The sequence below is a fragment of the Ovis aries genome, chromosome 20, assembly GCF_016772045.2.
Source record: "Ovis aries strain OAR_USU_Benz2616 breed Rambouillet chromosome 20, ARS-UI_Ramb_v3.0, whole genome shotgun sequence".
In the NCBI taxonomy this organism is placed as follows: domain Eukaryota; kingdom Metazoa; phylum Chordata; class Mammalia; order Artiodactyla; family Bovidae; genus Ovis; species Ovis aries.
In genome coordinates this window covers 51,148,501-51,163,536 of record NC_056073.1, presented here as the reverse complement: position 1 = coordinate 51,163,536, position 15,036 = coordinate 51,148,501, and the positions used below count along the sequence as shown (strand labels likewise).

The following is a 15,036-nucleotide window of genomic DNA, read 5'->3' as shown; positions in this document are numbered from 1 at the left end:
CTCGGCAGGCATTTTGGATCAGTCCGCTGTGTGGGTTGATGAGATGAATTACTATGACATGCGCACCGACAGGAATAAAGGGATTCCTCCCTTGTCCCTGCGTCCTGCCAACCCACTCGGCATCGAGATTGAAAAGTGAGTCCTGCCTCGCCTCAGTTGCCTTGCTTTCCATGTGCTGAGTTTCATGTATTCAGGCTCCAGAAATATGCAAGGAAGCACAACTGAAGATGCCTCTATCGTTGGGAGTCAGCGTCATTTCTGGAGCCTGCCAGAGAGAATGTTCCAATTAAAATGTTGGCAAAACTACCTGCCTCTTTAGTTTTTGAGTTTTCATTTTGTGAAGGAAAAAAGTATTTTGAAATTTTTAATAACATACTTCTAATGATGTGAGAGTTAGTGTGTTGTCTGGAGCTGTTAAGTTTAAATGTTTAGATGGTATTTGAGATTAAAATAGAAATTTCCATGTGCTTGATTTTTCAGGAAACATTCCACAGTGATTAGACCCAGTGTAGTCTCGTCATTCTGTTCATGTCCTCTACCTGTAATTCACACTTAATTCAGACTCACTTTACCAGCGTTACGGCAAGTAAATGGTATCTTTCAAAATGTCTCGGGCCAGACCTGGTGTTCCCGGTTCTTCGTCCCGAGCGCGGTGCTCACAGCTCTTGTGCCAGCGCCTGGGTCCTTGCATCTTCCCACACAAGCTCCCTGCACAGCAGTCCTGTCTGATCTCTCTCTCGGCCTTGGCGGCTCTGCTGGCAATAGTGCTGCTGAGTGCTGCTTCATGAGCACTCCTGCAGGCTGCGGAGCAATCTGCTAGCCGTTAGCCTTGCTTCTCTAGGAATGGGGAAGGTTGACCACTAACCTCGATGTATTTAACCTTCAGGCCTCCCCTTGAAGACCACCAGTCGGCCACCAGCTGGCTGCTTTCCCCTGCTAGGGTTTCTGCCAGCTGAGGGGGTAGGGGGCACCTGTGTGTCTTGAGAGGTTGTCCTGTTTTGAAAAAGGCCGGAGGGTTTTAAAAGGCGGTTTCAGTGAGTGTGGACTGTTCTGGGTCACAGCTGTGAAGCTCTTTGGCCACCATGGGTCATTCTGGAGCTGTTTGAAGGGTTTCAGTGCCTGATAAATTAAGAGTTTAAGGATTAAGAACATCCAGGAAAGAAAGGTAATTGCTGGGTCTTTATTTGAACAGTGTTTCCTGCACAAGGGGACCTTGTGGTTGAGAGTAAATCCTCCAGTGGCCTGCTTCAGCGCCCTGGATTCCACTTCTTTCTAAGGTCCGCCGCATGCAGTGTGGAGCAGAAGGGCCCTCTGGGTTTTCTTCTGAATAAGATTCACACAGGAGTGTAGGAATACATTGTGACTTTTGTTTGAGCTTTAGACAGAACTATCAAAGTTAGGATTAAATTGGTTATTTCCTGTCATATAATGAACTTCCCTTGTGGCTCAGCTGATTAAGAATCCACCTGCGATGTGGGAGACATTGTAGGTTTGGTCCCTGGGTTGGGAAGATCCCCTAGAGAAGGGAAAGGCCACCCACTCTAGTATTCTGGCCTGGAGAATTCCGTGGGCTGCATAGTCCATGGGGTCATGAAGAGCCGGACGCGGCTGAGTGACTTTCACGATCATAAAAGGATTTCCTTGAGTTTTCGTTTACCTTGTGATCCACCCACAGTTCAATCTCTTGACCTTTTCATGCCCTCTCACCTTCTGATTGTCTTGTCACTGCCGCTGCCGCTAACCGTGAAGGGGGCTTGAACTGTCTCTTACTGCCCTCTTCCTTTAGCTTATTTTTCAAACCGTAAACTTCATTTTGTATTGAGGTATAGCCAATTAACAATGTTGTGGTGACTTCAGGTGGACAGTGATGGGACTCAGCCGCACGTGCACCTGGGTCCGTTCTCCCCCAGACCCCTCCCATCCAGTCGAGCCCTCTTTCTGAATAGGCTTCAGGATAATCCTTACGTAATGGTGGCCAGCCAGAAGGCACTCAGAGTGCGACTCTTTGGGGATGGTCTTCCTTTCTCCTCTGAAGGAGCTGGCTGGGTCCAGGCCCCTCTCTCAGTCGGCTCCGGGCCCTCCCGCTGCCTGCAGGTGACTTGGAGGCTGCAGGCAGGGGCCTGTGTCGCTCGTGCTGCGCGGGTGGGGCAGGGGCGGGTGTGTGCTCGCAGCCTGCTGGTCAGGGCTCTGCTGCCCAGGAGGAGAGTCCTTCCTTGACTCAGGATTTCAGGTGATGCGTTGTGTTCAGATCTTAAGATAGTGACATGTGCATTCGAGAAGTGCTCAGACGGTGAGAAAATTGACTATAAGGTTTCTTCCAAGCTGTTCTTGAAAGTTTCAATAATAATTTGCTCAGCCATGGAATAACTAAAGGGTAGTTTTGGAAAAGGTAGAAGCTTGACTGTCATACAAATACAAAATGCAGACATGTCCAAGCTTTTGTTTAATTCATTAATTAATGGGGAGCCCAGTGGAGCGTTAAGCCAGCTGAGAGGGAGTCCCAGGGCACAGGCAGAGTGGGCAGTGCTAGGTGGCGCCGCGCCGGATCCCCCCCGCCCCCGCCTGGCGGTCTCCTGGGCGCACCCGCACCGGACAGGCCTCTGTGCCAGCCCCCCAGTTGCTCTCAGCCCCCACTTCCGCTTCTGTGACACAGAGAGCAGGCACGCCTGGACGACGTGGGGCCCTGGCAGGCCTCCACACTGCGGAAGGACGGCCCATGTGAAGTCTCTCACAAGTGTTCTGATCAAAAGGAAGAATGAATAGAGATTCCAGAAAGCAAGAAAACAGAAGGCGAAAGTTGGAAAATGTATGGAAACCAAGATAAGAGTGGTTTTGGCCAGAAAAATGCTTTTCAGGTTCCTTCTTAGCTTTTAAAGATACTGTCAGGAAAGCTGCATTTGTTTTATTGAAGTCTGACCTCAAATAGAGAAGCTGTATTTTAGAAAAAGAGGATGGGAAAGGAAGAACAGATGTTAAAATGTGGGTATGGATTTTATTTCCCCGGCTCACTTCATGTTTTTTAGGGAAAAGCTTTGGTCCCTGTAGAGAACGGTGTTGCACTCAGGCTAGAAGCCCTGGGAATATTTCCTCTTACTGTCTCTTTCATTTCTGTTTATTAATGTCATTGGGGCTTCTTTTATAATTAGAAGATGGGAGGCAACCTATTTTTAATTTTTTAAAAAATGTCATCAGAGAAGGAATAACAGGATTTAATTACTTGCTTGTTGAAATATATTAATTGAGAAGGTTTGAAGAATTACAGCTACTTGCTGTAAAGTGCTGTGGTCCTGATTTATTCCCAGACAGAAGTGCTGAGGCCGCCTGTGGGAGAGGAGTCGGCTCCTGTCTGGCGGTGTGAGTATTTATGGGGGTTCTTGCCCCATAGCCGCACGCGCAGGATGGAGCCCGGGGGCCCTGCGGTGCCTCTGAGTGGGAGCCGCCAGTGAGAGGCAGCGAGGGGGGCTCCTCCCTGTGTGCGCGGCGGGGCGCGGCTGCCCTTCTGCCCACAGGCCTAGCGGCGGGCGTTGATGGCCTCCTTCGGCTGCTGAAGGCCTTCACCGTCCTAGGCTTTTAACTGATGTTTTTCACACGCAGAGCCTTGAAACTTACAAAGATGTTACTAATAACTTGGAAAAAAATAACTTCACTTGAACTGAGACTAGAATTTGCTCGTAAAAAGTCTGTATTTCTAATTTATTATACTGATTGTCACAAATGGGCATTTTTTTGCACTGCTTAAATTATGATGGAGACGTCATAATTTAAAAAGAAAAGAAAAAGAAGATAGAAACAGGTTCATATTAATAAGTGAAAGCCTTCCCTAGGTTTTATTTCTTAAAAGTCCTTTCTACCTAGTAGGAGAGTATTTGTAAGTGAAACTTTTGGAGATGGTACTTTTATGGATGAAGCACAAGCTGGAATCAAGATTGCCGGGAGAAATACCAATAACCTCAGACATGCAGGTGACAGGACCCTTATGGCAGGAAGTGAAGAAGAACTAAAGAGCCTCTTGATGAAAGTCAAAGAGGAGAGTGAAAAAGTTGGCTTAAAGCTCAACATGCAGAAAACTAAGATCACGGCATCCAGTCCCATCACTTCATGGCAAATAGATGGGGAAACAATGGAAACAGTGACAGATTTTATTATAATTTTGGGCTCCAAAATCACTGAAGATAGTGACTGTAGCCATGAAATTAAAAGACATTTATTCCTTGAAAGAAAAGCTATGACCAACCTAGACAGCATATTAAAAAGCAGAGACATCATTTTGCCAACAAGGATGCATCTAATCAAAGCTGTGGCTTCTCCAGTAATCATTTATGGTGTGAGAGTTGGACTATAAAGAGAGCTGAGCACTGAAGAACTGATGCTTTTGAATTGTGGTGTTGGGGAAGACTCTTGAGAGTCCCTTGGACTGCAAGATCCAACCAGTCCATCCTAAAGGAAATGAGTCCTGAATATTCATTGGAAGGACTGATGTTGAAGCTGAAACTCCAATACTTTGGCCACCTGATGCGGAGAGCTGACTCATTGGGAAAGACCCTGATGCTGGGGAAAGATTGAAGGCGGGAGGAGAAGGGGATGACAGAGGATGAGATGGTTGGATGGCATCACCGACTCGATGGACACGAGTCTGAGTAAACTCTGGGAGTTGGGGATGGACAGGGAGGCCTGGTGTGCTGCAGTCCATGGGGTCTCAGAGAGTCGGGCACGACCGAGTGACTAGACTGACTGGCGTGTGTGGGAGTAAGGGCATCACAGTGGAGCGTCTCCCCCCACACCACACCCCGGTTTTGTATGATTCACCGTTTGTTGGGAGTTACTGCCTGGGAAGAGGTGTCCCGAGCAGTGCATTGATGCCCGCCTGGCCTCTGGGTTGTGTCCACAGAGGCTTTGTAAACCGTGCAGTCTGGTGTGTCCTCAGTAGGCTGCCTTCCAGAAGCAAGAGAAGGTGACCAGTCTTCCTGCTCCAGTCAGAAAGCAGGGGAGGGTGGCAAGTAGTTCTTAGTGTGAGTGCGGAAGGGAAGCGCCTTGGAAAAGAGGGCCATCTAGAAGTTTCAGAAACAGGCTTGTGGACTGTGGTACAGTGCCTGCGCCCAGAAACTGTGTGAGACCAAAACAGGGAAAGAACGCGCAGCCTCCAGCAGGCTGATGACACTCAACGCACAGAGCAGCTGGGGTGAGAGCCGTGCGGCCGCGTGCGGCCCGGCCGGGGCAGGGCGTGAGGCCGCGTGCGACCTGGCCGGGGGGCGGGGGGGGGGTGGCGCGCTCCCCAGCACCCCCATACCCCTGCAGCTCCTGCCTGCAGTCGGGAGCTGTTGCGCGGGCCTGGGCGCAGCCGTGCTTGCGCCCAGCCCTCTCTGCAGAGACGGGGAACTCTTTTCAGAAGGGCTTCTGTTGCTCTGCTGACTGGGGTCTCCAGGTCAGTCTCCTCTTTGAGCGTGAAGCTGCTGAGTTGAGGACATTGCTGTAGTCCTGCACCTGACCCCTGTGCCTGGGTCCTCATGGCCAAACCCTTCGGAAGGTGTAGTCTGAGCTCACACTGCCGTCTAATGGGGAGCGTGCGCTGTGGGGGCACGGCTGTCAGCTGCTAGAACTGTTGGTTCCCTAGTGAAAGCACTGCGCATGTTACACGTCAGCCTGTTGCTCGCACGCTCTGGTTCGTGAGGTTGAAGTGTGGGTTTAGTCCGTCGCTTAGAGTGTGCCTTGCTGTTCATCTGTGGCTTCACATGGAGGGTCAGACCCAGGGCCCAGTCGCTCAGGACCAAGGGCTAAGCCCCCAGACCGCATATGCTCCTGAGACAGCGCTGCTGCTCTTGCTCGTGCCCCGAGCGGGACCGCCAACAGCTCTCTGCATTCGAAACCTCCCCTCACTTTCTGTGTTCCTAGACTTACAGCTGCGTATGCAGACGCTTTTCATAAGATTCTCCGGTTCTTTGTTTGACCATTGAAGTACTGGGGCTGTTTCTTTGTAAAATGGGGTTCTATAACTCATCATGTTGTTAGAATCAGATAAAATGGTTCTTAATGAAAGAATCTATTAAATATAGAGAACCAAGTGTAAACAATAAAGGTAACAAAGTAACATTGTTGAGCATTTATTAAGTGTCAAAACCTGTTAAACCTTCCACATGCATTATCTACTTTACTCCTCAGCATTTTCTTAAGAGGAAGAGATGATGATCTCATTATCCTCCTGAATAAATGGAGCCTTAGGGAGGTAAAGAGGTTTCCTCAAGGTTATTCAGAAACTCTGTGAACCTGTGCACACTGCCCTGAGCTGCCTCTGCCCCTGCGGGCGTGCTCCCCACGGGGCATTGCTGCTTCAGCGGTGTCACTCACTGTCAGCTTTCTAGGTGTTTGTGTAACAGATCTTATTTTGGGGTAGATTCAGGGTGCCTTCAGCTGTAAGTAATAGAAAACAAAAATTCACTGTGGTGTAAGCAAGGAAGATATTTATTTCTCATAATATACGAAGTCCAGAGATAGTGGGTTCCATGACTGGTTGAGTCAGAACCCAGAGGTGTCGCTGAGCTGTGAGGAGCCTGGCCCTGCCGCCCTCCGCCTGTGACGGCACAGACTCCCTCCTGGCTGCAGAGGGGCCGCAGGTAAGGGACTGTCCCTCAGCGTCAGCTCTCCGTGGACTTGATCTAGACGTGTGCATAGAAGCGTGCGTGCTGAGTGGATCTGCCTGGGTCAGCAACTGCCGTGCGTCGGCATCAGTGTGTCTTAAGCCAGCTCTCACATAGGTCTTTGACAGAAAGTATTTTAACAGGTTGATGTACTGTTTTTAATGTCAGTGTACCCAAATTTTGTCTATTGGATAGGAAATGATTTCATATTTGCATAGATTTCATGAAGTATCAACGCAGCCTCTTCAAGTTTTATATTCTTTTATTGATACAATTTCTGCATTTTAACTAATTTGCTATCTTATATATACACAAAGTTTATATCTACAGTTCTGTGGGCTACGCACAGACTTAGACTCCGTAGTGCATCGTGTATCGTTGCAGTGATGTGTGTCCGTGTTTATTCCTGTTGGTTACGTCTTTGTAGCAATAGCACTCTAAACGCATCTTAAGCCTTTTTCCTCCCTCAGAGGTAAATTTCCCCAGAAGGACTTAGAAACGCTGTTCCCTGGAATGAGTGCTGACTTTACAAGTGAGAACTTCTCTGCTGCCTGGTACCTGATTGAGAACCACTCCAGCGCGAGGTGAGGAGCGGGCCATGCCGTGTGGCTTCTCGGGGTGCTTGTGAGCATGTCAGAGTGTCTGGCTCCTTACTTGTAAAATGGGATCGTTACTTCCAGGAGCCCTGTCTCCTCCTCCCCTGACGCTTCTGTATGTTTCGTTGTTTGTGCCGCCCGGTGAAGCTTGGGTCTCAGCTGTTGTCCTGTGTCTGCATGTGACCCCCTCCTTGCTCAGGTAGCAGAGTTCTCAAGTACTGGTCTGAAACAAGGAAGACACCTCCTTCTTGACCAGAGAGCAAAGGAAGATGAGTTGTTTGTCATTTTTCAAAGACTTGACTTAGAATCAGCAGAAGGTACACATGGGCCACCCACTTACAGGGCCCCTTGTTCCTGCTGCCTAAGAGCCTGCCTGACCTCTGGGCGACAGCAGGCCTGTGGCTCGCATGCAAGGCTAGCTGGAGCACTCTGCTGTAGTAGAAATGCTTGACTAAATGGTTTATTGTTTGAAATTGGTATCCTTGAAACACCCCAACTTGTTAAAATACATCTTAGAAGAAATTCTTCCTTCACCTATGGGATCAAAACCATCATAGGCAACAAGAAAAGTTGGTATACAGTCAGAGTGAATTTGGCCTGGTGCATTGAGAGCAAATGTCTGGAGTCTGTCTTTGGGGAAGATGGTTCTGATTTCACGGTATAGATGCGCTTCTCTTACCAAAAGTCAGGATTGATCTCCAGTCTCTGTGTAGTACTGTCTTGGCACTCAAGAATATAGTGAACAATTTATAGCCAGATTTTCTTAGCTTCAGTGGTAATGAAACTTCTGAAATACAGAGGCCAGCCGATTTTTCTCTGCTTGAGTTATCAAGATGAAGTAGTATGGTCTGTTCAGTCATGTAAATTTTGAGCCGACCCCCATGATTCCTGTGAAATCACTGTTAATGGTGGGGCCTGGCTGCGACGTGCATGGAGTGGACGTCCAGGGGTCCTGCCACCCACCCCTGTGTGGTCCAGGCCTCTGCACCTGGGAGATGCTCTTCAGAACTCCTTACCTGGCAAACCCTGTGTTGATTTGGGTCAAGTGTAAGCATATCTGCGTGTATAGTTACTTCTCAGGGGTCTGACACGTGAGGGTTGTGCAAAGCTGTTGTACAGCCGCTGTAACTTTGGCATCTGTAATGTGCAGAGGGTTAGATCTGGGAAAGACTTTGAAAGCATGGTCTGATCTGACTACATACTGTATTAGTCTGTGTCTCTCCAGTGTAGCTTCAGTATTTTACAACTAACGCATTGTCTTCTCGTGGCTTCATTTCACTTCAGTTTTGAACAACTCAAAATGGCGATCACCCACCTGAAGAGACAGGCCAACAAGAAGAGCGAGGGCAGCCTGGCGTACGTGAAAGGGGGGCTCAGCACTTTCTTTGAGGCACAGGACGCCCTCTCAGGTAGGTAACCCTCGGTGTCTGCTGGGGCTTCCCCGTTGACTGCAGTCCTGAGCTTGCAGACGGCTAGCAGGCGGTGGTGCTGGGGCTGTGTGCGTGGCTGTTACCGTGGAGAGAATCTCCTCTTTGCGACTGAACGCTGTTCCCATGCACACGGCTCTATGTTCCCGATTTACAGGCGTGAAAGCAGGCGGAGGCGTTTGTCATCTGCCCACGAAATGTGGGCCGGATGGGGTGAAGCTGTTGTCCTGGGATCGCGCTGCCTTGGCTCAAACTTTGGGTTTGCCTGTGTGACCTTGGTCAACTTGTTTAATTTCACTGAACCATGGTTTCCCGTCTGTGAAACAGGAGTAATGTTAGGACCTCATCCCTGGCTTCTTACTGGATGTACATCGTGTGTTGGAAGCTCACTGTGGTGTCTGCCTAAGGTCACGTCTCAGTGACGCTTACCTTGCTGTTTTTATTACTTTAACTGTGTCTCAGTTTTGGATTTCATATTGTATTTTAGAGATTTACTTTGAAAATTTTCTTAGTGATTCACTTGAGGAAACCTGATTTGCTTTTAAAACTTCCTCTCATTAGTAGGTAAAAGTTTTTACATATAAATTAATGATTTCCTGATACTTTATCAGAATCATTCAGACATATATAAATACTAGCAAAAAAACTCTGATGTAATTTGCACGTCGACAGATTGACGTGTTGGTAGATACTACTAGAGATTTCTTGAGAACCTCCAGGGAAATACAGACTGAGTAGAACATGAATAATATGTATTTGCCATGTTATGTCCCACGGCTGAAAGTAAATATTTTGAGGTTGATATCAAGTAGCAGTATTTCTGTTTTGTAGATGGTGAGACTGAGAAATAAGAATGACTTTCCTGTGGCCAAATGCCAAACATATTAGTGATCCAAGCTTATTTTTCTTTCTTTGATCCAGTCATCTTTACTCCTCAGGCTTCATGGTCAGGTGACTAAGCACACGCACTATGTACTGTTTTCATAGCGTTAAACTACCGTGACTTAGACGGGTGTCTGCTGGTTACGTTGCAGGGTTTTTGTGTGTTTGTGCTTCTTGCTAGCAGTGAAAATAGAACCATTTTTTGAGCTGTTTAAAAATGTCTTTTTTGACGTATCATTTTCCCACCCATTAAAATAGCCTACATTTTAACTTGGTGCTTTTTTTCTAGCTATCCATCAAAAACTAGAAGCGGATGGAACAGAAAAAGTAGAAGGGTCCATGACACAGAAACTGGAGAATGTTCTGAACAGTAAGTTTTGTCCCACTACCCAAACTTATTTATGGACTTTATAACAAGCTTTGATTCAGTTCTTGGACCTGGTTTCACAGAATAAGGCAGTTAAGTTGTATTTTGGTATTTATTTCTGAATAGTGATTTAATGAGCATAGAGGAGAATAAAAATGTTGGAAATGAATGTTCTCTTTCTGTTTGCATTTTATTTATGAGAAATCGTCATTTGAGAGCAAGCCAGTGTGCTGCTTAAAAAGTAAAATTTGCTGCCGCAAAGGAGACCAGTGCATAAATGACACCATCAAAGGTAAAGAATTGCTGTGGCGGCCGCCAGGGCCATCGTTGACCAGGGACGGAGAGGAGTGTCTCCGAGCATCTGCCGGCGGCAGCACGGAAAACATCAGCTGCTGGAAGGGCAGGCCCCGAGCTGTCTGTCTGTGTGCCATGCCTTTTTCCGAAACAAACTTAAGACAGCTGCATTCTTGAGTGCTTCTAACTCTGAGACATTTTGTAAGAATTGTAGGCCAAGAGAAACTGATGCATGGAATTCAAGGCTCTCTCCACCTCCCCTTCTTTGCTGACATATGAACTTCCAGCTACTTACCCTACAGATTTAGAAGAAACTCAGCAGATAAATCAGTCCCTGTTATAATATTAGTGGCTTGAAACTAAACTGTTGTCTTCACGAACACAGTGAAACGCTTGACAAGGAGCAGTGGTGTCCAGGGGGCTCTCCTTGTCACGTGTGAGCATGTGGAGCACACAGCTTCACCAGGAAGTTGGGTTGAGAATAGCTAGGGTACTGAAGACCCCCAGCATCGGCCCTTTAGGGATGCTGTAATGTAGGGCTGTACTAACAGGTCAGTTTTGCACTTCTGTCTTAACGTAGTCCCATCAGCAGAAGTTTCTGAGCTTTTTTGTAATGACCTGTTCATAAACCTTGGGATCTCTGATAATAAGTGTTTTCTAGAAAGAAATTTTAATTTGATATAGGCTTTCCTTGGTAGTAGAATTTGAGTACTTCAAGTTCATCTCAAAATTTATGAGTTTTACAACACTTTAAATATTTTTCTCTCTGTTTTTTTGTATTACTATCATTTTGCCTTGAGATTTTACCTCATTTCTTTTTCTTGTCTGAGTATCAGGTCACCAGCTTTGTTCAAATGAATATAGTCTGAATTCAGCCCAAACAAGCATTTACTAAATCTGTTTCTGTATTAACATAGTCAGACATTTTAAAGGGTTGAAGGCTATTTTCTACTTGGGGATGCTATTTTCCCTGGGGAAATTGCCATCAAACCATGATATCTGTTTAAAAAAAAAAATGATAGCTAACTTTGAAAAGGTGATTTGTGAGAACAAGCTGGCTTAGTAAGTATCTCATTGTTTCAGTAGATGAAAATGGATATTTGTTAATGTCGGAAAAAATTAAGATCTGTTTCATGCTGAGGCCCAGCATAGTGTATAACATCACTTTTTTCAGCACTTTAGGTAATTCTCCCTTGAGACTTGTGGTAGTAAAATTTGTAAGGGAAATTGTTTCAGTTCTATTCCTTTATAAGCACAAACTTTTTCTGGAAATGTGTCCTTTTAAATTTCTACTGATGTTTGCTCTGTTTTGAGTAAATTGGCTTACCATGAATGTCGCTTCTCTGAGAAGCCCTTTGCGATTCAGGACTTTCCGGGATGAACATTTTCTGTAGAATATATTCCTTTGTAACAGTCCCTTTTCCCTAGAGATATTTTTCTGTCGGCTGTGTGCTGGTGTTTGCTGTCGTAGGGGAAGCTTGTGGTCCAGGTGAACTCGGCCAGCTTAACGCTGATGTGCCCAGTGTCGTGCTGGGCCGGCGTCCAGTGCAGAGCTGGGGGCATGTGGCTGCCGCCCTCAAGCAGGTCCCAGCCCAGAAAGTGGGACCTGATCACTGCTCTTGAGGAGCCGTGCAGAGATTATACAGGAGTATGAGCACCATCTGGGGCATGATCACATACTAACTTACGTGTGCTTTTCCTGAGTTATTTTAAATGAAACTTCTTAAGATTTGGGAAACCCTTCTCACTTTAAGATTCTGAAGGGTGACGTTGGCTGTAAGAAATTCAGTCCATTTGGTTCAGAATTTACCAGTTTTGAAACCTTTCACTGAAATGCTTGAAAACATGTTCTCACTGATGCATTTCTCATATTTGCTTTGATATTCAATAATTCCTTCTTAATTTCAAAGCAGTGATGTAATGACGACTGTTGATTTCTGTGGAATCCGCAGTCCTCTGTGTGTGCCGCCTGTTGCAGGAGAGTACAGCCACCCTGTTCAGTACCGCTTCTGTGTGCAGTGACGGCTGTTGATTTCTGTGGAATCCGCAGTCCTCTGTGTGTGCCGCCTGTTGCAGGAGAGTACAGCCACACTGTCCAGTACCGCTTCTGTGTGCAGTGACGACTGTTGATTTCTGTGGAGTCTGCATTCCTCTGTGTGCCGCCTGTTGCAGGAGAGTACAGCCAGCAGCTTCAGGGGCTGTGGAGATGTAGCTGTTGATTTCTGTGGAATCCGCATTCCCCTGTGTGTGCCACCTGTTGCAGGAGAGTACAGCCACACTGTCCAGTACCGCTTCTGTGTGCAGTGACGAGTGTTGCTTTCTGTGGAATCCGCAGTCCTCTGTGTGTGCCGCCTGTTGCAGGAGAGTACAGCCAGCAGCTTCGGTGTGCAGTGACGGCTGTTGATTTCTGTGGAATCCGCAGTCCTCTGTGTGTGCTGCCTGTTGCAGGAGAGTACAGCCACACTGTTCAGTACTGCTTCTGTGTGCAGTGATGAGTGTTGATTTCTGTGGAGTCTGCATTCCTCTGTGTGCCGCCTGTTGCAGGAGAGTACAGCCAGCAGCTTCAGGGGCCGTGGAGCTGTAGCTGTTGAGCACTTAAAACATGGCTAGTGTCACTGAGGAATGTAGGTTTTAATTTCAGTTTCACTTTAAGTAGCCCCATGTGCCCGATGCTGCGGGTTAGATAGCGCCGGTTGCAGGGAGAGACGGTGTGACCTAGGTGTCGTGGTTGCAGCTGTGACCGCCAGACCTCTGTCCCTCAGCCTGGCCAGGGGCTGCTTCTGCACCCTACAGGTGCTCAGCTCTGCAAGCTGGGAAGCTTGTTCTGTTATCTCCATTTTATTGATGAAAGAGCTGAGGCTCAGAAAGACGCCGTGTGTTCCCTGAATCACTTCCCGTAGTGAATGGCATTTGGGTCTGGAGGCCTGGCTCCGAGTCTGTGCTGTAAACTGCGGACGGGCTGTGCTGGGTTGGAGCTCGTGGCTCTCGGGGCCCTGTGTCTGCACCGCCTGGCATCGGTTCTCGCCGGCTTCTGGCTGCCCACCCCCCTCGCTCACCAGTTACGGACGCCCAGCTGCCCTCGGGGTAGAGTCACGCTCAGACGCTGAGCGTGCCTGTGTGTGGCCTCCGCGTCTCCCAGAGAGACACTCGCAGGAGGGCGGGGCCTGCAGAGATGACTGTGCACCAGCAGGGGGAAGCGGGGTTCAGAGCCCATCAGCTGGGCTGCAGACAGGCACCAGTGGGGCGCCGTCATGTGTGGGAGCCCCAAGGAGCTCGGTGAGGGTGCGCGTCCCCACGGGAACCAGGAGGGTGTGACGAGGGACTCACCTGGGATGCTTGGGACATGGTGGACAGGTGTGGACACGAGGGTGATTGTTTGTCGGAGCCCAGAAAGGGTGCCTGATACATGCTGCAGATTTTATGACGAGAAGAGAAGGCAGGCTATCTTGATAATGTTGTATACAAAGAAATTAAGTACTTGAGTTTTCAGTGTTTCTAATATTTTATATTAATAGTGTACTAAATGAAAATTAGTTTTATTGTTTTTTCTTTTTTTTTCAGTTTCTAACCAACAGCAAGTTTTTAACATTTCAGCAAAAATTTTAGAAGTCACAGAATAAGCGTCATCTTCCAATTGTTAGGATTGTTTGCTCCGCTCAGCTGCGCGATCCCTGATGCGGTCCTGCACACGCCCCTGCGCTGCCCTGCCCTCCGTGGGCCCACGTGCGTCCCCGGTCAGGGAGCCACTGCGGTTCAGTAAGCAGGAAACAAGGGGTGCGGCTGCAGGTCGAGGGGTGTGCTTGTGAGGAGCTTTCCATACAATGTCGTGGAGTTTGTCTGTTCTGAGGCTGCTGGTGAGCCCCGGAAGGATTTTAAATAAAGCAGTCATTGTGGACTTAAACATGCTGCCATTTGTTGGGGATGGACTGGAAGGAAGCTGGGTGCAGACAGAAGAGGAGCCAGGGAGAGGCGTGAGCGGGGCCTGAGGCTGGTGGGGGCTCGGCCCCAGGCGGGCTGGAGGCGAGCGCTGGTGGCTCAGAGGCCCCTGGTCAGCCCGCGTTGCCCTGTGAAGCCTGCCTGTCTGTCCCTCTCTGGGGTTTGTTAGGAGAAGCAAGACACATGGTAGGGTGCTCAGCCTCTTTGTGTCAGGGTCTTGCTGTGAGTTTAACTGTACGTTGAAAAGTTTTCCTTAACTTTGGTTAGCTTTCCTGTTCCGGGGGTGAATAGCCTCACGGGTCGGGGGGAGCCCTAGCTCCCCAGGCAGAGACGTGGGTCGCCGCCGCCTGGGCTGCACTCTGTGCCTGGTGCGAGCGCCCTGAGCAGGACCCCAAAGAGCTCGAGTGTGCTGACAGGCAGGCTCGAGGCAGCCAGGCACCCCGGAGCTGCACGCGCTCTTGGGGTGCGACGGCCCCTGGCGCAGGCTCAGGCTTCCCCGTCGCTGAGGACCTCAGATCCGGGGCCGCGCTGCAGTGGCCCGTCTCCCCATCTTGTCCTCCTGCTCTGTTGAGAAGCATGTGACACGGATATCGTGTAAGTTCAAGGCGCGCCACGTGATGGCTGGGCGACCATGTGTGACACCTCGTGTCACGCCCGGGACTGGCGCCACGTGGAGTGCCGCACGTGGCCTGTGGTGAGAGGGCGCGAGGCTTTCTCCTGGGGCAGTGCTGCCGTCCCCACCCGGCTGCCTGCAGTGGTGTCAGCTCCGTTCCTGAGGCCGCCCGTCCACCCCTGGCCCCGTCTGCCTGCCTCCAGGAGTGGGAGCCGTGCGCTGTCTGCCTCTGGCTGCCTGAACGTGGAGCCCTCCAGGCCCATGCCGGTCGCCCTGTCTGAGGCCGAGG

The 15,036-nt window shown here is 48.9% G+C and overlaps 1 protein-coding gene across 6 annotated transcripts in view; it reads left to right on the top strand.

The window, feature by feature from the left end:
* Nucleotides 1-15,036, top strand: part of EXOC2 (exocyst complex component 2) — a 127,028-nt gene that overhangs the window by 30,929 nt on the left and 81,063 nt on the right. For all 6 annotated transcript variants that reach the window (XR_006057309.2, XM_042237317.2, XM_060403821.1 and 3 more), the window contains exons 4-7: nucleotides 9-135; nucleotides 7,103-7,216; nucleotides 8,513-8,637; nucleotides 9,827-9,907. Coding sequence is in view for 5 of the 6 variants with exons in the window: in XM_042237317.2 (XP_042093251.1) it covers nucleotides 9-135; nucleotides 7,103-7,216; nucleotides 8,513-8,637; nucleotides 9,827-9,907 (447 nt within the window). In the remaining variant the exon portion in view is untranslated. The remainder of the gene's footprint in view (nucleotides 1-8; nucleotides 136-7,102; nucleotides 7,217-8,512; nucleotides 8,638-9,826; nucleotides 9,908-15,036) is intronic.